Consider the following 23,678-nt stretch of genomic DNA (forward strand, 5'->3'; position numbering starts at 1 on the left):
TTCATATCCTTAAACGATGCACCATCAGTTTCTTCTACCCTTAAAATTTCCCGGTTATGATAAACGGGGGTAGCCTAATTTCCACCGTTAACAGGGGAGATACATCCCTGAATATTTGGGAAAATTGTTTTATTCCTCTCCCCTAGAAAAAATTCAAGTTCAAGAACTGAAGTAAAAATTATGAAAAATTGAACAAAACAGTTAATGAAAAGTATCTAATTATGATTTTGGTATTATTTATGCTTACTTTCTGTTTTATTATTTTATACTTTTGTTTATAAAATTATGTATTTTCTTTTATTCGTTTTGAATATGTATTTGTTGTATGGCAAATAAATGATTTGATTTGAATCAAGTTGAAACCTATTAGCATTATTATTTTTTGGAACAATTGAATTACTAGTAAAATTCTTGAGTGCGCGACGCAGAGGGAATTACAGAGATTGCGCGCGTGAAGTCAGAGAAAACACTTCCCTAGCAATAGCTGCAGCAGACTTTTGCGTTAAGTCAAGAGAAACCTAGGCTTTAAAATGTAGTGGCTAGTCGCGCGTGTAAATTCTATTGGTCGATCCAGCGCACGCGCATTACTTCAAAGTATTAGCAATTTTGAAATGTTATGGCTAGTCGCGCGTGTAAATTCTATTGGTCGATCCAGCGCATGCGCATTACTTCAAAGTATTCAAAGTGGAATTGTGGAACGCTAGGAACTTCAAGGCCATCTCTGTTTACAGTCGATCAGCTCTCCCATCAAACAGTTGGATAGGATCAACGGGAACGCTTCCAACCTTGCTTATTCTATTGATTGTGTTCATGGGAGGTTGCGGTACATGTACGATTTCGACCAAGGACACGAAAATGCGTTCGGTGGGAGCTTTTGACAGTTCAGGTACCGGTCGCCATCTTGGAACAGAGTGGAGTGGTGCATGCTCACTTGCACCACGTACATGCTCACTTGCACCGCTCGAAAAGTATGTTCCACAAAACCGGTACCGGGATCAACGCTTCTTATTGGTCAAGAGTTAAAGCGTTGGTTGTCTGCTGTTTTGTTAGGTTATGTATTCACATCCAGAATCTATAGACTAAATAAGGATGAGTTGTACAAAGTATTTTATTCCATTGATGGAATTAATTATTACAGGATAGTCGAAAAGCAAGAAATTCATTCATTATTAATTGGCTGGAAAGTTTATTATTTTTTAGCTTTATCGACCATTCTACTAAACTAAGATGTGTTTATGTTATATATAAGTCTGAATATTATATTTTGTTGATTTATTCCTAGGCTAGGATCTATCCTGATAAATTTCTGGATAGTAGACATAAATCAAGAAACTTTAATTATTAACATTTTGCTAATATTCCATAAAAAGTTTTATTCATTAACACTAATTGCATAGAAAAAGTAGTCAAATTTTCATTAATGACAGCACGAGCCATCATTAATTATTTAAAAAAACTTTTTAAGGAAAAACATGATTAGCCTAGTGCTTCTATAAGAACTAATCAATACTCCAGCTTTGTTGTGATAAGATAACATAGGTCTGTTACAACCTACATAAAAGATAATATTGGCTTGGACAAGCTTGTAGGTATAATAAATTTAAAAATATATATTTTTTCAAATTATAAATTAATAATTATTATTGATTCAATAATAATAAATAATAGCTGAAATGTTCATATTGATAACACCTTTATTATTTTGTCCATCAATCTGTAAACGATTAATTTCAAAAGTACGCGCCAAAAACGGTGAACCAGAATTCGATTTTCGTTCGGTGGGAGCAAGTAGTGGTGCACCAGTCACGTGGTTTCTGGTTACTGCTCACTTCGCCGAAGCCGTACATGCACCGCAACCTCCCATGAACACAATCATCGTTCGTTCATGTTTTCTACTCATGCGTTGCGTTTTGCATTTATTAGTAGTTCTAAGAATAGCCGCTTGGCGCGACTGAAAAGGCAAAAGGGGGCAAATTCAAACTACTGTACCGTATGCAAAATATTACTTCTTACTATTTACTTCTTCGGTCCTCCCAACGGTCCTATGTCCGAGGAGTCGTCATGGAAAACATATACTATTACCATGATCCATGAACCATTAATTATACTATTATTAGTGAATTTTACTGTTCGGATTTATTCAAAAAATATGAATAATGTAATGTCCATATATGTGACAGTGAAATATAGGAGAACAGCATATTGCCAATCTCCACCTCTTGCCGAGGAACTACTACTACTTGAAAATGTAGTGTCTTTGAAAATACTAATTCGGTTAGTATTACAATAGTTTTGAATTTTCAAAAGGCTGTTCATGTTATAGCACTCATTATGGCACGGTTGCACAAAAGCCGGTTAAATTTTATTCATGCGGTTCTCGTTGAATTAATCACGATTGAAACTTGACCAGCTTTTGTTCAAAACAAACACCAACCTATATTTTATTTACAATGCAGTACATTTGGGCCCGCTTGCACATTGAAGCCTTTTAAATTTTAATCATGATTAAATTCTACAAGAACCAGCAATCAGTGAAGGTTTTTATGATTGGTTCTCCTGGTATTCATTTAATCACGATTAGAATTCAACATAGGCTTAATTGCAACTGTGTACCCTTCTCAATATTCTCTTTATAAAAATAAAATTCAAATTTTAATTGAAATAATTAAAAAACTTCCTGATAAAAACTTTGTAACCTTTAATACCGTATGTTATTAGTATATATGGTTTTCATGTGTTATAGGCAACACTACATTATAAAAGTGTAACTTACCGACTGTGTAACTTACTGTACTGGATATTATTAAAGATTTAATGTGTCAAACTTTTTCAATTATAAATTTGAATTTAAAAAATTTAAAATTATCCAAACTCAATTTGAAGTGAATAAACCTTATAGATATTGGTAGAACACTGAGTTCTGCTTTGCTACTCATAAATTTAAACTAGCAAAACTATTCAGTATATTAATTATTTAGAAGGTAGTGTTTTGACTAGTTAAAATTTTAAGCCCCAAAGCAGCCGAGTTGACACTCATATGGAATTCGTCGATCTATTTCAGGAACACTGTACAGCCATCCCTGATTTTACTTATATACTTTACCAGTTCATGATATAATTGGAGCATTATAATTAAATATATTAAAGGGTTCCAATAACTATAGTCAAGGAATTGAAAGAACTTCTTTATTTTTCTACAAACATTATGAAACTATACATTTTATACAAAAGGAATATAATTATAAGCTCATCAATACAGACAATTAAAAATGATTTCTTATCTTTACTACATACACTAGATAATTCAAACTTGGCCTTTCACACTGATGTGGAGTATATCAATTATTTATTAATAATCTCAACAAATTCCACAAAAAAAAACAAATTTACACTTTGGCATCAAGAAATAGTTTTTATAAATTAAATCTGATATGAAATTATCGAAGAGTTCTTCGTCTTCCCAATAATAGTCTACTATTTATACACTCTTGAATCGATTATCTACATAGAATATACAAAGATTCATAAAGTAAGTCCCTATATGGACAATATTGCTTTTAATAAATCTACTTTCATATTTGGAATTCGATTTTTAATAGATTTCACCGTCACAGTGAAGACACAATCATGAAGAATAGAGTTAGACTCTCCAGATGTCCACTCTTACAAGTTATTAAATATCAAGGTACACTAGAGAACATCTTATGAAGATTCTATAACTACTTGTACAGTTCTCACTCTTCCTTCTAGGGCTACTGATTATCAATACACATTAAATATAATCAAAACCACCCTCAATTTTATTTGGAAATTCACTAGTTTCAACTCTTCAAGAGCCTTTTTCAAGTGTTGATATCTTTCTTCCATTTATAGTTAACATTTACTCACACTTACGCGACTCAGGTCGAGAAGAGACTCGACTCTAGTCGAGAGCGTGTGTTTCCAAATGATGACACTCAGACCAGTCGATTCGTCACCATCTGAAAACACATGCTCTCGACTAGAGTAGAGTCTCTTCTCGGCCTGGGTCGCGTAAGTGTGGGTTGAGCCTAAATGTGTTGATTTCTCATTTTCGATGATTGGTGTGATCCAAGATTTAATATATATTAATTTAAAAATTTTCACCTGTTTCATTATGGGAAATGACTCTTGAAGAATAGAAACTCTTGAAACACTTATATCGAGTAAAATGAAGGGTACTTTTGATAATTTTTTATTGTGTTTCGTACAGTTCTGTATTTGAGTAGCTCTGAACTGATCCACTTTTCTGCAAAAATATTCAATTTCAAATATTCTAGTTATTTTAACAATATTGGCGGCTAGAATCAACTTCAAGAGTAGCTAGCTTTACCGTTAATCTCCAGTACCATCTGGATAAATCAAATGAAAAGAACTGAATCAGCTTCACAACTCAGTAGTTTCAAGTTTTTTAGCAATCAAAGGATTGCTGAGCTTGTCCAGATGATGGTAGAGATTCTGGTGGTAGCCGCCGCCATTTTTGTTCAGATCGTTCTGCTCCTTAACCATGGCTGGGACGTCGACGGCCGACACGTTGATCATGTTCGAACGACTGTTGCAAAACAAAAACACAAAATTATTCAATCTGCAAAAAATCTAACTTGATAGTTTGAGAATGAACAACACTCTAAAATTCAGAAACACTTTAGTGCTCAAGTGTTACTTTTTGCCAGTAGAGCCAAAATTTTATTATAACTTTGCTTAATATTATCACATAATCTTGTCAAGTATCTTATGTACTATATACTTCTAAAACGTTGTACTTTTGTTAACTTTATTACGGTTATTATTATGTGATTGTAGAAATGTCTGTAACAATATTTGGCAAATAAATTTCAATTTTCGTTCAATCATGTGGTCCTACATTTATTTTCCCCCTACATACAGACGAATAGTCTTGTAGGGGGTTTCCTAACATATCAATTTTATTATATATCAGGTTATATTAATTTGTAATCTTTTTGGGAAACAAAAGTTATTTTCATTTAATTTGGACGTGATCAAATAGTTGTAAAATGAATAACCTTCTATAATTCAGAATAGCTATTTGTGTAGTAAAAGAGTAAACGCGAATCTATTGCTTAATCAAGCAAATCAGTTATCACGCTTCGCGTAGTGGAGCACGATAATTTTTCGAAAGCAATAAAGAAGTTTTACTATAGAGAAACAATAGCATGAGTAGATATCCCATGGTATAGGGAGTTTATGTCGTAACTTTTACTGTTATCTCAAGCCGATAGTCCACGTAGTTCTTTCCCTTGAAGCTGTGTGACACTGGTAGTCTCTCATATTGTGCCGTTCATACACTCTCACCCCAACAAAACAGTGAAAATCGACAGTAATCGGCTTGAGATAACAGTAAAAGTTACGACATAAACTCCCTATACCATGGGATATCTACTTACGCTATTGTTTCTCTATGGTGTTATGTTAGATACGAAAATAGACTCACTAGAAATAGATGTTCATAATCAATATACTCAATAAAATCTATGAAGGGGAAATTATTATATTTATATTGATAGTGGTTAAAGAAGTTTTACGTTCTAATTACTTAGGGCCGGTTTCCGAGCTCGGGATTTAGGTAAGTTCTAGACTTTAACCACGTTTAAACTCTGGAGTAAGAAAATTGGCTTTCCGAGTCAGGGCGTTAACGTAGTCGAGGACTCAACTACTTATAACTTATAGATCCCGAGCTCGGAAACCGGCACTTGAATTTTTTTCTACAACTTCAGAATGGGTCTAAAAACAATACATAATATATTTTCGCTATTATTGAGGTTGATTAAATCCTGATTATAATTTATTTTTCAAAAATTCGACTTAGTTATTGTCAATATTGTAGAACCGTTCCATAATTGAATAAAAACACAAATATGTTGTCAAATTCTACACATTTTTATTCGGTACACGACCATAGTTTCGTGACCACACCGGTCTCATTTTCAAGTTGACTGACTTCAAGTTTTCAAGTTTCAGTCAACTTGAAAATGTGACCGGTGTGGTCACGAAACCATGGTCGTGTACCGAGTAAAACTGTGTAGAATTCGACAACATATGTGTATTTTTATTCAATCAAGTTATTTTTCATCAAAGAATAATTCAGACAGAGCTTACAATCTACAGTTTCAAATAAATAAAACCTTAGTTTAGAAAATCAAACTTTGATATCAAATGCAAAATGGCAACGATCAGATTATTACTGGCCTAAGATATGAGTGGACAGCTTAGGTGGGCTCCGAACCACCGGAAATCAATTTTAGACAAGTATCATATGCATGTCTCTGCTTGAATCAAATTTATGGCTACTTTTGACCACACACAAAACAGCTTCCAAATAATAGATAGCTGGAACCGTTAGCAGTATAAGGGTTTTCGAATATTGGACTGCAAGAGTCACGACCAATAAGATTTAAACCTACAAGAACACGAACGGCCTTCTTTTGCACCATGAAAATCGCATGCATATCAGATCCACTGCCATCCCAGAAAAGAACACTGCAGCGAATCAGTGACAGAAAGTAGCCATGATACACCCTGAGAGTCGTTATTTGACTGGACACATTATATTATAGCCATGGCTCTCAATGCAAAAAGAGCATGATATAACCTGCCAATCAAGACTCTAATGTGATGATCCATTTAAGAATCGGGAATTCTAATTCTAATAGGTTTGTAGGAAACGCCACCATAGGAAGTGCCATGTAGCTGAATTATTGACCGAGCGAAGTGAGGTCTAAGATTCAAGTCGACGGTTTGGCATTTCTCTTAGGGCCGGTTTCCGAGCTCGGGATTTAGCTAAGTCCTAGACTTTAAACAGCTGGAGTCAGAAATTTTTTTTCCAAAATGGGGCGTAGTCGCAGTTCATTGTCATAGTCACGTTTGAATTAAATTTCGAAAAACTAGAAAATTGAACACAAAATAAAATAAAATGAAAACTACGACTACTGTTATAAAAGCTGCGACTACGCCCCGTTTTGGAAAACCAATTTTCTGACTCCTGCTGTTTAAAGTCTAGGACTTAGCTAAATCCCGAGCTCGGAAGCTGGCCCTTAATGTTTAAAATTTTATATGTTTATATGTTGCGCATTTACGGCGAAACGCGGTAATAGATTTTCATGAAATTTGACAGGTATGTTCCTTTTTAAATTGTGCGTAGACGTATATACAAAGTTTTTGAAAATTTTGCATTTCAAGGATAATATAAAAGAAAAAAGGAGCCTCCTTCATACGCCAATATTAGAGTAAAAATCATACTATAGAATTATTCATCATAAATCAGCTGTCAAAAGATTATAAATTGCATGCAATGACGCATGCAATTCAATATCTCAATGTAAGTCAGACTATAGAATTATTCTTCATAAATTAGCTGTCAAAAGATTATAAATAGCATGCAATTAATAACTTAAATAACATAGTATTGTCTCTCGAACTTTCTCTGCTTTGAACTCGGGCTGTCCTGTTGCCAGTATGTCTTGAAAGGAGATAAGCTTTTGATGTTAGCATTTTTGATACACCAACCCGAACAGCCATTAGCCGTTTTCACACCGATATCTCACCGACACGACATACAGACAGGATTTATTCTGATGGACAGTATAAGAGGAGGCTGCGATTTATAACTGCGCGAGGTCTACTGTTCATAGGACTACTAGTGTATGGTTGAAGTGAGTGACTCACCTGTTGCATGAGGAGTTACCGCCTCCATCGTTTGGCGTAGTCAGTGCGACAACAGCGTTCTCATCGAGCGAGTCGCGTTCAGACGCTTGACTGAAACATAAAACTGCATTCTGCGTTACGTCACCCACAGAAAAGCATTCAAAACACCCAACAAATCAATCCTAACCTGACCTTTAACACTTGTAAAATGTTGGTAGAAATTTGATTTCTTCAAAACCTGAGACATATTCACTAGAAGCAAATAGGAGTTAGTAATGCATTTAATACATTAGGGTTTAATAATGAGAGTGGAGTTTAATAATCAGAGAGAGAGAGAGAGAGAATTTAATAATCAGAGAGGAGTTGGTAATCTTAGATCTTCCCTAATCTCTGCTAGAAGTAAGCGCAAGGTATACTCACAGAGCACAGTTAGAGTGGCATGATAATTTTTCCAAGTTGTTATTTTTTTGAGTAGATGAAAATTGATGGGCTACATAAGTAAAATCGTCTACCTTCATCCAACCACACAGAGTTTCATGTGATGATGATCTGTTTTACTTGAGGTTGTAATATTAATACAGATCATATCTCACCTTAATGCATTCTAATACACCCTGATAAAAAAATATTCAAATCTGATCAAAGGAATTTTCTTTGAGGGCTCACCATAAAACGTACACATATTATTTAGAGCTTATATCATATTTATAATAATATAGGATTAAAACGTTACTGAATTCGTTGTAGAATGATTGAATATGTATTTCACATGAAAATTTGTATATATCAATACAAATGACTGTTGGTTTTACCTTAATTGTATAAATATGTGTAAGAAGCTGGTTGCTCTACATTCACGCTTCTTCTTTCTAATCATATGAACCATATGACTTGTTAATAATTTACTAATGTTGTTTATCAAACTAACAGCAGAGCTGATGAGAGAATCATTGAATGTTCATATTTGTACAGTTTAAGATTTATTGAGATTTATATTATAATTGACATTAAAATCGATTTTCTAGAGTAAATGAAAATCTTTCGTCAATTATTCATTTTAAGTAATATGTGCGAAGTAAGATCATTAAAAATCGATTTTTTTGTTCAACATGCCGAAAAAAGGTAAGAGTGAATTTTCAATTGATATTGATAGGAAATTTGTTTTGGAAAAATTCTCGGGGAAAATTGGACAAAATGCAAAATTCTGGCTGGAAGATTTTGAGAAAGAATGTATCCGTTACAATATCCACAACGATGAAGAAAAAATAACATGTTTAAGACTATTTTTAGAAGGGAGTTCTGAAGATTGGTATACTTCCAACAAATATAAATTAGGATTGAAAAATTGGAATTTGTGGTCAAAAACATTTCTCCAAACTTTTTCTAATAAAGGCTGGTCAAATGTGAGATATGCATATTCATTCAAATACATTGAAAATTTTGGATCTATGCTTGATTATGCTTTGAAGAAGGAACGATTATTGCTTGAATGTGAGAGAACTATGACAGATGAATCTAGAATCTCACATATTGTTGTGGGACTACCAGTTCATATTCAGAATAGATTAGATAAGGAAAATATCGAGACCACAGAAGATCTGATGAATGAGATTCAAAAATATGACTCATTCACAAACTCAAACGGACATAGTCATATAAATAGCCAGAAAAAAGACTCAACCAAGATGGAAGAGATAAGAAGAAAGAAGACTCCTTGTCTGTATGTACAGCCTTGGGAAAACCAAATCGCTTTCATCCTGCAGAGATCTGTAGGAATAAAAATAAAACAGTGAATTTCACAACCTGTGAGGAAAATACACTCGATGTTGATAACTCAAAAAACTGAATAAGCCGGCGTGTAAGTTCATTCCATTGATTACAGTTAATGTACTAGTTGATAAAAAGAAGATTGTAAAAGGGGTTTATGACAGTGGCTCAAATATCACTCTAATAAATCAGAAAATTGTTGATGAGCTGAAGACAAAACTTATGAACGACCATAACCTTTTTCGAACTATTAGTGGTGTGAATTTTACAAATCGCCGGGCCAAAATTCCAATGAAAATCAATAAAATCGAAGAAATATTAGATGTATATGTTGTGAAGAACAATAATTTCTCTTATGACTTACTTCTTGGATTGGATGCAATAAAAAAGTTCAAATTGATACAGAATGAAAATTTAGAAATTTTACAGAAGGTTGATGACAAAACAGATGTTGAAAGATTGAATTATGAGTCATCTGTCTTCTCTGTAAATATGGAAAGCAATCTGTATTATCTTGATACTGAAAAGAGACAAACAATAACAAGGCTGATTGAAGGTTATGAATCACTATTTGCAAAACACAAATATGATGTAGGTGAGGTAAAACATGCAGAGGCAGAAATCAAACTTTCAGAAGATAGATATATTATTAAGAAGCCATACAGAACGTGTATCCCAGATAAAAAAGAAATAGAACAACAAATTTCAAAACTTTTAGAGGCAGGATTGATTGAATATTCAACTTCACCATTTGCATCTCCTGTTACACTTGCCTTCAAACGAGAAGAAAAAAAATCACGGCTATGTATTGACTTCCGGGAACTGAATAAAATTGTAATACCAGAGCCACAACCATTCCCAAGAATAGAAGATATAACAGTGAAGGCTGGTAATTGTAAATGGTACACAGTACTTGATGTTAATTCAGCATTCTGGACAATACCAATAAAAAAAGAAGACAGAATGAAAACTGCATTTGTGACCCACGAAGGCCATTATCAATGGTTACGGATACCATTTGGTTTGAAGACCGCGCCTGCAATTTTTCAAAGAATATTGGGTAACACTTTACAAAAAAATAAGTTGACTGATTTTTGTACTTGCTACATTGATGATATTTTAATATTTTCAAAGACATTTGAGGAACACTTGAAACATATAAACCTCGTACTTGATGCGGTTTATAAAGAAGGGTTCAAGCTGAAATTGGAAAAATGTAACTTTGCAAGGAGTTTGATTAAATATTTGGGACACATAATTGAAAATAACTCAGTCCGTCCACTCACTGACAATCTCAAAGCAATTGAAAAGAGACAAACAACCGAAAACCAGAAGAATGTACGCCAGTTTTTGGGGAAAATAAATTTCTATTATAAATACATAGAGAATGCAGTGAAAGTTCTAGAACCTTTACACAATCTACTGAGGAAGGACATACCTTTTATCTGGTCAGAGACATGTGATAAAGCTTTCCAAAACGTGAAGAAATACTTATGTTCTAGTCCCGTATTACGAATTTATGATTATGAAAAACCAGTATTCATTCTCACCGATGCCAGTGGAGAGGGATTTGGAGCTGTACTGAAACAACCAAAAGAAAATAATGAGCTTCATCCAGTAGCATATTTTTCAAAAAAACTGAGCCCTGCTCAAAAGAAGAAAAAAGCTATTTATCTGGAATGTATGGCTATAAAAGAGACAATTATGTATTGGCAATATTGATTGATAGGACGGAAGTTTACAGTGATCACAGACCACAAACCATTGGAGAATCTCAGAGTGAAAGCACGAACCGATGAAGAATTGGGAGATCTTGTATACTACCTATCGCAATATGATTTCACATTGATATATAGCCCAGGAAAAGGAAATGTTGAAGCAGATACTTTATCAATAAATCCAGTTTTAGAGCACTTTGAAGGGAATGAAGACATTTTAACAGTTGTGAATTTGATATCTATACAAGAAATAAAAGACGATCAAGAAAAAAACAAAGAAGCAATAATGAATAATAGGAATGTTGAATATAAAGAGGAAATATTCTACAAATGTATGAAAGGAAACAAAAGAATCTTCCTTTCTCAAGAAAAGGGTAAAGAATTGATTGAGAAAATTCATTTTCAACTAGGACATATCGGAACTCACCACACACTATTACACATACGTCCACATTACTACTTTTCCAACATGGATGAAATGGTCAAGCGCTATTGTGATTCGTGTCATATATGTAAGAAGAATAAAACAAGAAGAGGTCGCTCAATAGGATTACTTTCACAATTGGGTCCAGCTAGTGAACCGTATGAGATCATGTCGATAGATACTGTTGGTGGGTTTGGTGGAAACAACTCAACAAAACGATACCTACACATATTGGTCGATCACTTCTCTAGATATGCATTCACTTCAAGCTCTAGCGGTCAAACTACTAAAGAATACATTCGTTTGCTAGATCCTATCTTACAAAACCATTCTGTCAAGATCCTATTAGCTGATCAATATGCGTCTATCAAATCAAAAAAGTTTAGAGATTACCTACTCGAAAAAGGTGTTACAATGGTGTTCACATCGGTAGATTGCCCACAATCAAATGGTCTTAATGAGCGGCTAAACCAGACATTGGTGAATCGTATTAGATGCAAAGTGAATAGTCCAGAAGGAAGAACGCAGACGTGGTCGAAAATAGCGGAAAGTTGCACATCAGAATACAACAAGACAATCCATAGCACTACTAAATTTACACCAAGATATCTGCTATTGGGAGAGGATTTGGAAATAATACCATCACAACTGAGGAAAAAACGAAACTTACAAATAGACAGAGAAGAAGCAATAAAAAATTCCAATTTAAACCACAAACGGAACAAACTGAGATGTGATAAGAACAGAAGAATATATGGTTTCAAGGAAAAAGAACTAGTGTATATAGAAAAAGGGAACAAGTTGAATAGAAATAAATTAGATGAAGTTAGAAGTGGACCGTTCCCCATTATAAGAAGAATATCAAACTCAATGTATGAAGTGGCCTGCGGAATCAATGGGAGTGAACCAATCATCTGTCACTCAAGCAAATTGACACCTTCGAGGAAGTTTCTCGTTCAAGGGGGGGAGATGTAAGAAGCTGGTTGCTCTACATTCACGCTTCTTCTTTCTAATCATATGAACCATATGACTTGTTAATAATTTACTAATGTTGTTTATCAAACTAACAGCAGAGCTGATGAGAGAATCATTGAATGTTCATATTTGTACAGTTTAAGATTTATTGAGATTTATATTATAATTGACATTAAAATCGATTTTCTAAAGTAAATGAAAATCTTTCGTCAATTATTCATTTTAAGTAATATGTGCGAAGTAAGATCATTTATATATGTATATGAATGAATAAATATGAATACCAATATTCCTTTTAATATGAATATTTGGAATATTTTCCGATATTAAATCTATTTTTATAAGTATGGTGATATTAAAATATTATTATATGCTTAGTTATTTTATCCGTTACAAACCTCAATTTAAAATAATGTTTCAAAGTATGGAAAGTATTTTTTGCTTCTCTGCCATACTCCTGCTAAACTATGAATACCAATTAGAATATAAAGCAGTTTAGAATGAAGATAATTTGAATAAATTTGCATAAAAATAACACAGATCTTATTCCAACAAACAAATAGGCATATTATGTTATGCTTGTATCGAGCTTGACAAGGTGAGAATTAATATAGAATTCAATCATGCCACATTGGATCCAACAAAGAAAGAAATGAAAATGAGCCGCATGTGATTCAAAAGCATGCTGCAGTCAGTGAGTGGATATATTTATAATATTATAATATTTTTTTCACTATCACTCTAGTTTACAAGTAATCATTTTAGTTGAATATTAAATAAAAAAGACTACGAAATTGTCAAAAAGTGTACACAAGAAGTGAAAGTAATCATTTTAGTATTGAAACTTTATGAACCATAGCGGTTCGTGATAGATCAATTAAATTGTTAATATTTTGTATGAATTTCAAGTGAATAAATTTTGATTTGATTTGAATTAAGAAACAAAAGAATTGCATAGCAAAGTTTAAAAGTAGGAATGAATATGGTTGCGTGGGAAATGAAAATTAATAAATCAATTTGTGTGAAGTGATAACATGGTGATCATTCAGCTAGAACACAGAAGGAAACTAGAGAAAAAGATCAACTTGTGCATAACTATATAAAAATCTATCAACTTTGCAAAGAAATTCTGTTTCAAAGGAATTGTGCAGTCCTATAGGATTCAAACTTCGTATTCTCAATGTGCTCAGTGCAGTGATATTTTTGTGATATTACCTCAATGTGATATTTTTGTGATATTACCTCATCGTGACCATTCAAAGTGCATCTGATATCTGCATGTATTTGTGAGTGATTCATGTGATATTACCTCACCGTGTCATTATTCATGAGATATTTTATGATATTACCTCATCGAATCATCCTCCTTGTACCATTCATTCTCGTAAGCTTGCATCCAGATGGGATTCGAACCCTCCACACTGTGCATGTTGGTATTTGGAACTCTTCCGGCCACTCTGCCCGTTAAATCAGATTCTGTAGTACCTGAAGTTATAGAAAGTTCAATAAGATTAAAAAATTATAATGATGTACAATAATATTATATGTTTAAGCATTCAGCATGGTTTTCCAATTGTTAGTATTGAATAGCCTACTGGATTAGTGCTTAAGTAGAAATAAATACTTTATTTTATTTATTTACAATGCAAATGACACTAATGTAATAACATTATATTTACAAGTTTATATGTTTGTATCATTTTGTGATACCCTTTAAGGAGGGAGATGTTGTATTGAGAGGTTGGTGACACTATCAGATGATGATGGCACTGGTGTGGTGCTTGTGTGTGTGTCCTGGAATGACTGGACAACAATCATATAAAATAAAGTGCTCTTATAATATTAACTTGCTTTGTGCTTATTTATAAATTACTACTTATATATTTATGACATAATGAGAAAGAATATAGAGGAATGTTCATCTATATAAAAAAGATTTTGATCTATAGTAAGGTCCACGTTATAATGGCAGTGCAGAAAGATAGGAGAAAAACGTTGCCGATCTTCTGTCTTGTCAATGCCTTCTAAAGACGGTAGCTGATACAGGTTTTTTGATGTAATATTAACTGTTCATTCTCGTTTAAAGTAATCAATTATATTTTATTAAGCAAGAAATTATATTTTTCAATATATTCATAATGAATATTCATAATTAAGATGAAATATTTTGTCAGTTATTTATGAATTCTATATTGTTAAAAAACGATCTGGCAACAGAGCAAAGCGGGAAAGAAATGATAGACAAGAATAGTTATACCAATTTTAATCAAACAATGTCATTATAACGTGGACCTCACTATTGCTTTCTAAGTAAAATGAAATAAAACTTGAAATACGTCTCATACGTCTGTTGAACGCACATTCACATCTACATAGTTATAAATTTTACATTTTACCATGATATTTTTTATTGGCACTATTTATAATGTCATTCTCAAAAATCAAGTAAGATTTATCTTGATACTTGAGAATGACACTAGACTTCAAAACATGTCATGTCTCACTATCGCATCTTTATTGATTTAATATAATATAATTCAGGAAAGAATTGTCTTACATGTTCGGAATAGGAAACACACGATTGATGCATCATCATGTCTGAAATTTATTTATTTATGGAGACAACAGGTTACCCCTAATGTGTCTCCTTCACAAATACAACAATACAAGATACAATACGTGAAATACAACAATACAATGAAAAAAAATGAACAAAGTAACTTTCAAAACAATATTGTCAGTATGAAATACTGAACTGATCAACTTAGAAAATCATCATTAATCCATAATTTACCAAGAATGGTTATGGAAGTCTATTTTCATCTTTGTAAATCAATTAATTATGATAGTAGATATAAAAGGCCGGTCCTGGGACACAAGTGTCCCAGGACCGGCCTTTACCTCAAGGTCATCCAGGTCAACCACCCCCAACCTCAAGGTCATCCAGGTCAACCACCCCCAACCTCAAGGTCATCTAGGTCAACCACACCCACCTCAAGGTCATCTAGGTCAACCACCTTAACCTCAAGGTCATCCAGGTCACCCAACTTAACCTCAAGGTCATCCAGGTCAACCACCCCAACTTCAAGGTCATCCAGGTCAACCACACCCACCTCAAGATCATCCAGGTCAACCACACCCACCTCAAGGTCATCCAGGTCAACCACACCCACCTCAAGGTCATCCAGGTCAACCACCCTAACCTCAAAGTCAAAAAAAAAAATAAAAAAAATAAAAAAAAATAATAATGAAAAAATTAAAAAAAAAAAAAATATATATATATATATATAAAAAAATAATAAAAAAAAAAATTAAAAAAAAATAAAAAAAAATTAAAAAAAAAGAAATAAATAAAAAAAAATGAAAAAAAATTAAAAAAAAAATAAATAATAAAAAAAATAAATAAATAAAATGAAAAAAAAATAAAAAAAAAGAAAAAAAGAAAAATTGAAAAAAAAAATTGAAAAAAAAATTGAAAAAAAGAAATGAAAAAAAAAATTGAAAAAAAAAAATTAAAAAAAAAAAAAATTAAAAAAAAAAATTAGAAAAAAAAATTGAAAAAAAAAATCAAAAACACATAAGATTGGGAAAAAAGGGAAAAAAAATTCCCTCCAGATCCTGAACTGGGGTATAAAAGGAGTTGTTCTACAAGGAGTGTGACATTGTGTCTTTGACAGTCGTGCCGTCAGTACATGTGTGTACCACCAGTACGTGTGTGTGTGATTTTATTATATTGGTTTTGGATCAATTTCATCTTTATCAACATCAAGAGTAAGTACCAGTGCATTTTATAGTTCTATATATATTTATATTATATATTCATGATTTAACAATTAAGTTCAAAAGAGTAGAATTTTGAAGTAGTTTGGGACTGACAATTAAATTCTAAAATGACTTAAATTTGAAAATGTCAAGTTTAATTATGAATTAGGTTCTTCGAGTTGGTGGTTGTAATCCATCCTAACCTAAAAAACGTATAATTATAAAGTAGATCCTAGACCCCCCATTCACATTCCCCCATACAGCTCCGGATCATTATTCTTAGAACATAAACACCATAGAGTAAATGACATAGTCAAAAATGACAAGTTTAATTATGAATTAGGTTCCAATACATACAAGTTATGAGTTAAATTATGAATTAGGTTCTTCGAGTTGGTGGTTGTAATCCATCCTAACCTAAAAAAACGAATAATCACAAAGTAGATCCTAGACCCCCATTCACATTCCCCCATCCCCACCCATCCCCATAAGTAGATCCTAGACCTCCATTCACATGGTTGTAATTCATCCTAACCTAAAAACCATATAATCACAAAGTAGATCCTAGACCCCCATTCACATCCCCCATCACCACCCCACCCCACCCCACCATACAGCTCCGGACCATCATCCCTAGAACATAAACACCTATGAACCTCCATCCCCCGACCCACGATCCTAGATACTGTTTCACTGCCTTCATCCCCCACATCTGTTGATAGTGATATATATATAGAGTTGAATACTGCATACCATACTAATACAATATTGTTCTGCATTGTTCCAGATGAGCAAAGCTGTACGATGTCAGCAAACAGCAAACTCTGTGGACGAGTTTGTTGTCCTGGAGGAGGCATTCAAATCCCGACTCACGACTCTATACTACAATAATGCATACAAGGATGAGCCTACCAAAGATTTCCACACCTTTCTGAGCAGTCTGAAGGATAAAATTGTTCACATCATCAGTCAACAACTGCAGACACATGGAGCAATGAAGTTCAATCTAGTATTGGAGGCAACATATTTCCGCAGCACCCTTGATAAGACCTTCTTCGATCAAGAAGAGTTTCAGAATGTTGCCTTCAAAACTCCAAACTATGCCATCTTCAGTATCATCAATCTTCCAGACATCATCAACCAAGCGTGCATGACCCTACTGGATGAGGAGTCGAAATTCGAAGGAAATTCCAGTGGATGGAGTCTGCTTATCATCGATGGATTGCTCATCAGGATTAGCAAATATATTCCACTGCGTGGATCATCCTACATCAGTCTTCCACCTCTTCTATCAGCACGAAAGGCAATCGTTAATCCTATAAACAAGGACCAGCAATGTTTCAAATGGGCCATCCTCGCCAAACATGTACAAGGCAACCATCCTGAACGAGTCAACGACCGATATTATCAATTGGAGGAGAGATACAACTTTTCAGGCATTGGATTTCCCACTACCATCAGTCAAATCGATATATTTGAGAAAGATAATCCGGAGGTATCAGTTAATATTTATGGTGTGGATGAGAAGAACGTTATATTTCCAAGAAGAGTTGGAAATGCAATGAAGGCAGATCACTTTGATCTCCTCCTCCTCTGTGAGAGTAAGGATGATGATGAAAACAGCACCCTTGAGGATGACAATGAACATAAATCAAATAGCCACTACTGCTACATTAAAAATTCTGAAAAACTTGTGGGATCTCAACTCACAAAACATCAGCATAAAATTATCATCTGCAGACGATGTTTCACCCATTACACCCAGAACAGAGATGGAGAACGTAGGATGGCTGAGCATGAGGAGTATTGTGCTAGCAATAATACAGCAAGAATCATCATGCCACAGGTTGGAAAAGATGGTAAACCTCCAACCTTGAAGTTTGAGGAACATGTGCAAAAGTATAGAGTACCTGTTGTAGCATACGCCGATTTTGAGTGCATCCTGGAGAAACCTGATGAAGACAATGAACAATGGATTGGTGAAGCTACCAAAGTTATCCAGTATCATCGGGCAATGAGTTACTGCTTATACTTTGTGCGGGACCCATATTTGGAAGATTCCTGGCTGACAATCACTAACCTAATCCCTCATGAGCCAATTGTCTACAGGGGTCCTGATGCCGCCAAACATTTCATGAAGACCCTCACCATGTATGCAAAAGATTTAGATGAGGCAATTGACTGCAGGAATATCAAGTTGCTCCCACTAACCAAAAGAGAGAAAGAACGACATAATGCAGCTGATTTCTGTGAGGCCTGCAATGAACGGTTCAATAAAGATAAGGTGTATGACCATTGTCATATAACTGGTATCTACTGGAATGCATTATGCCGTAAATGCAACCTGCAGCGAGAGCGACAATCATTCATACCAGTGTTTCTCCACAACTCTTCAAACTATGATACACACCTCATTATTCCAGAGCTGGGTAGAGATAAGGATCGGCTGTCTGTCATCCCAAACTCATCGGAAAAGTATATATCATTCACCAAACAAATATCTCCAAAAATGCACCTTCGATTCATCAATACATTCCGGTTTACACCTGATAGTTTAGACAATCTGGTCACCAACCTAGTCAAATCAGCATCGAATCCAGAAGACTTGTCCAAAGTGCTGCCACATACTGCCAAGGTGTTTGGAAACAAATTGAGCCTTGTCTCAAGGAAAGGAGTGTTCCCATACGACTACTGCGATTCATGGCAGAGGCTCGAAGAAACATTGCTACCACCCAAAGAGGCATTTTTCAGCAAGCTGGTTGATAGGAGTGTTAGCAGTGATGATTATGAACATGCTCAAACTGTGTGGAACCAATTCAGTTGTAGAACTCTGGGAGAATACAGCGACCTATACTTGAAAACAGATGTTCTCCTGTTGGCTGATGTCTTTGAGAGCTTCCGCGATGTATGCATGAAGACTTATGATTTGGATTGTGCTCACTACTTTACATCTCCAGGCTTTTCCTTCGATGTCATGCTGAAATATACTAAAGTCAAGCTTGAGCTCCTTACTGACTATGACATGTACATGTTTATCGAGCGAGGTATCAGAGGAGGAATAACAAATTGTATACACCGTCATGCTGTAGCCAACAATGCCTACACAGGAGCGCCTATTGACCCTGAGAAGCCTACATCATATCTCCTGTACACAGATGCGAACAACCTGTACGGCTGGGCAATGTGCCAACCACTTCCATGCCGGAAATTCCAGTGGATGGAGAAAGATGAGTTGGAGGGGGTGAGCAGAGGTATTGAGGGTGTTGGAGATGTTCAAAAGATTGGCTACATCTTGGAGGTGGACATTGAGTACCCTTCTGAATTGCATGATGAGCATAACAACTTCCCATTCCTGGCGGAGAACAAAAAAACTCTTAAATCCAATCATGTATGACTCATGACAGCTCTATGCAATCGCGAACGATATGTATGTCATTACCGCACCCTCAAGCAAGCAGTACAGCATGGATTAGAAATCACTAAAGTTCATCGAGGTGTGCGGTTTGAGCAGGAGGACTTCCTAGCACCCTACATCATGCTAAACACCAGACTTCGACAGCAGTCGAAGAATAAGTTTGAAAAGAACTTTTTCAAACTTATGAACAACGCTGTGTTTGGTAAGACAATGGAGAATGTGCGAAAAAGGGTGAGTATGGAGCTAGTGAATGACGAGAATCGATTGAAGAAACTGATTGCTCGACCAGTGTACAAGGACCGCATCATCTTTGGTGAGAATATTTGCGCTGTTATGATGCATAAGGAAAAAGTGGAGCTGAACAAACCTATCTACATTGGTTTGACAGTGTTGGACATCAGCAAAACCCTTATGTACCAGTTCCACTATGATGTGATGAAACCTACATACAAAGAGAACCTACAACTGCTTTATCAGGATACTGACAGCTTATTCTACATCGTGAAAACTGAGAACCTATACAACGACATCATCAACAACCAACAACTGAAAGATACCTTTGACACCTCAGAGTACCCTCCAGACCACCCATGCTATTCAGATGCAAACAAAATGGTGCTTGGCAAGTTTAAAGATGAATATGCTGGCCGAGCGCCACTTGAGTATGTAGGCTTACGTTTGAAGCTATATGCCTGTAGGTGTTACAATAGTGATCCAAATCAGCTGACAAGTGGATTGATAAAGAAAGCTAAAGGAGTGAGGAGACCAATACTTGGGCGAGAACTCTCAAAAATGCATCCAGATGCTGAACGTTACATAGGCTTCCAAGACTATCTAGATTGTCTATATGGTGATGAGGATATCTATAGAGAACAAGTGATGTTTGGCACTAGGAAACATCAGATCATGACCCAAGTCATGAGAAAGAAGGCATTGAGCAAAGCTGATGAGAAGAGGTATATTCTAGATGATGGAATTACAACTCTTGCACATGGACATTACAAGATCCCCACTCTAGCACACATTGATGAGGAGGATGAGGAGGAGGAGGAGGAGGAGGAGGAGGAGGAGGATGAGGAGGAAGAGATGATTGACTCTCAAGAAATTCCCAAGGTTCAGGCAGCTAGTAGTACTACAACAGCTAAACGGCTACATTCCTCATCACATGATGAGCTCATTGATAAAGTCAATGAGTCAGGAAGCAGTACTATCCCTGCTAAACGGTCACGTCCCTTATCAAATGATGACTATAAAATAGATGGTGATTCATCCCAGTACAGCATTCTGAGGAAATTGCTTGAAAAGTGACGTCATACCTCATGCCAGGAAGTGTCAACAAATCCACTGCGCACATGTCTTCGCCCTACATTCACATCGCAAGACTTTTTGGAAGCGGTCATCATCAGTTGAGGTCTGTGCACCGTGCTGTAGAGAACTAGCATCAGCTACAACTAGAACTCCAGCTACTACTCCAGCTAGTACTCCTGCTGTTACCACTACCACTGCCAACATCAGCCTGCAGTGGAGCAAGCAGATATGTGTGAGTGTGGAGACTGCCTACTAATAACCAGCAACCAATGGATTGTACAACCATTTCTGAAGTTTGGAGATAAGGACCTACCAGAACCGTTTGGAACAGCTCAAAACTTTCTAGAGACACTAACATCCATCTTTCATGATGCCGAAGTGTCAAGCTATACCGACCTATGCGAGGGAGCAGCCATCTTGAAATTCTCATTCAGCAGAGGATTCTGCGAAATAAGTGATAGATTGGGTGAATTATATCACTGGATAGTTCTCGATATATTGGACTGAATCTATTGAATTGTAATGTAAATAATTGTATTATTCATATGAATGCTCAGTTTATATATATTATGTTATGTATCAATAAAAGAGAGAGTGTGTTATTTCAAGAGAAATATGTTGTACATCTTATTCCATACACCCTTCAACTTCTAGAGTAAGCACTCTTAGACATTTAAGGTATAGTGAATACAATAGGAAGCATCCTTCTATGATAAACTTGTCTTTATCATACCATGTAGGAAGTTCATGATGGTTGAGCTCAACAGCTTGATGCCTATATAAATGCTAATTAGCAAGTTCATATATCCAGTATGGATAAGACAGTATTAGCATAAGAGCTGCACAAGCAAGCTTGTTGGAATTTCCCAACAAGAAAGGTTACAGTCAAAGGTCTTTATGACCTCTATCAAGCTGACCTTGTTGAGATGATACCATATGCTCAACAGAACAAAGGTTATAGATACATAATTACTATTATCAATTGTCTTAGTAAGTTCGCCTTTGCTATACCAATTAAAAGCAAGTCAGCTGATGATGTGGTCAAGGCAATCAGATACAGAAAATAACTCTTTTCTTATTCCTACTGGGGTTATGCTCTAGAACATCTAGCTTGATTCTAATTTCATAATTCAAATCTATGTTGGGGTTCTCAACTTCTTCCTCTATCCAATAGTTTGACACATACAATGCTTCCAGGTTTTCAAACTGTAAAATATATCAACTATTATTCCTACGGTATACATAGTATAGGAGTTATAAGAAGGGTAGAATTTGTCATTATTGTAATCAAACAGGTATATTGTAGGAACAATAGTTAAGAGTACAAGGCACATCCTGCACTATCAACTCCTATAGTAAATTTCTATTGGAAACATTTATGGATAGTGAGTTATGATATTATATGATGTTATGAATCGGAATTTATAAATTTATTAGAATAAATGGGTTTGTTTCAATTCAGAACTGGGATGAATCTGAATTTCAGGTTCGTGATTTGGGAATTTCTATCAGAATCGATGAATGGGAGAATACAAAAAAAAGGTACTTGGTAACTTCTATTCCATTTCAATAATTTCAGAAGCCATACAGAGAACAGTGAGTATATTAAGTTAATATTGGATTATTCAATTTCATTTCAGTATAAGGTCAACGATTTTCATTCATGAATGGAGCTGATATGACAGACAATTCCACTTTAGTCAATATCTTTCAAGTTATATTACAACTTGAATTTCTACTTTTCTCATTCTATCACCTTGGCATCAAATTAATGCAATCGGTAGTTATTATAATGAAATCATATAGAGCTCTAATTTTATACAAAATTGGCATTTCCAATAATGTTTTAATATGTATGGATCTCTCAATTAAGCTTTCCGCATTCAATGCGTGAGTTGTAACAGTAATGCAGCCAAGGGTTGCCGGTAATCCTTCCTACAACTTCATGTGACTTTAGAATTTGATACATGGAATGTGAGACTATCAGCAGTAGATTGCTTTTAGCGAAGTGAAGTAATAAGTTTTTATAGAACTAGATAATTTGCACCGCATATCCTGTTTCAATATTGATAAGAGTGGAAGGAATAAACACTTCATAATAGAACAAATTCACACCTGGACTAAGAATAGAGTTCGCGGGAAATGATTCACACCGCATATATCCTGCTTTTATTTTTATTAGAGTGGAAGGAATAGAGGAAACATTGTTTTGTGTGAATGAGATAATAGGATGTTTTTCCTAATCATTGAATGGAAAGGATATGCGGTCAAGAAGTGGAGCAATTTTTAGAACAGGAAACCATAAACAGCTTTACTCGCAAACTTATTATTTATATACTTTTCTCATTGGAAATATACATATCGTCTCCTAATGATAAAGTCGGCTTATCCATAAGGAAATATCCTACAATCCCGTTTTTTTTTTTTTTTTTTTTTGCATGTTGGGGAGATAAATCTTCTTCAATGTGTTAGAAGCTCTTAGAAATTTACTATAGGAGTTGATAGTGCAGGATGTGCCTTGTACTCTTAACTATTGTTCCTACAATATACCTGTTTGATTGCAATAATGAGCAATTCTAGCCTTCTTCTAACTCCTATACTATGTATACTTTAACAACTATGTCTAAGC

At 34.9% G+C, this 23,678-nt stretch overlaps 1 protein-coding gene across 1 annotated transcript in view; it reads right to left on the reverse strand.

The window, feature by feature from the left end:
* Nucleotides 1-3,175: 3,175 nt before the first annotated feature.
* Nucleotides 3,176-23,678, reverse strand: part of LOC120355187 (cadherin-23-like) — a 65,288-nt gene continuing 44,785 nt past the window's right edge. The window contains 3 exon segments of the mRNA XM_039443514.1: nucleotides 3,176-4,570; nucleotides 7,702-7,791; nucleotides 13,914-14,049. Of these exon segments, the coding sequence (XP_039299448.1) occupies nucleotides 4,405-4,570; nucleotides 7,702-7,791; nucleotides 13,914-14,049 (392 nt within the window). The 3' untranslated portion in view covers nucleotides 3,176-4,404.

This window comes from Nilaparvata lugens, chromosome Y, assembly GCF_014356525.2.
Source record: "Nilaparvata lugens isolate BPH chromosome Y, ASM1435652v1, whole genome shotgun sequence".
Lineage (NCBI taxonomy): Eukaryota > Metazoa > Arthropoda > Insecta > Hemiptera > Delphacidae > Nilaparvata > Nilaparvata lugens.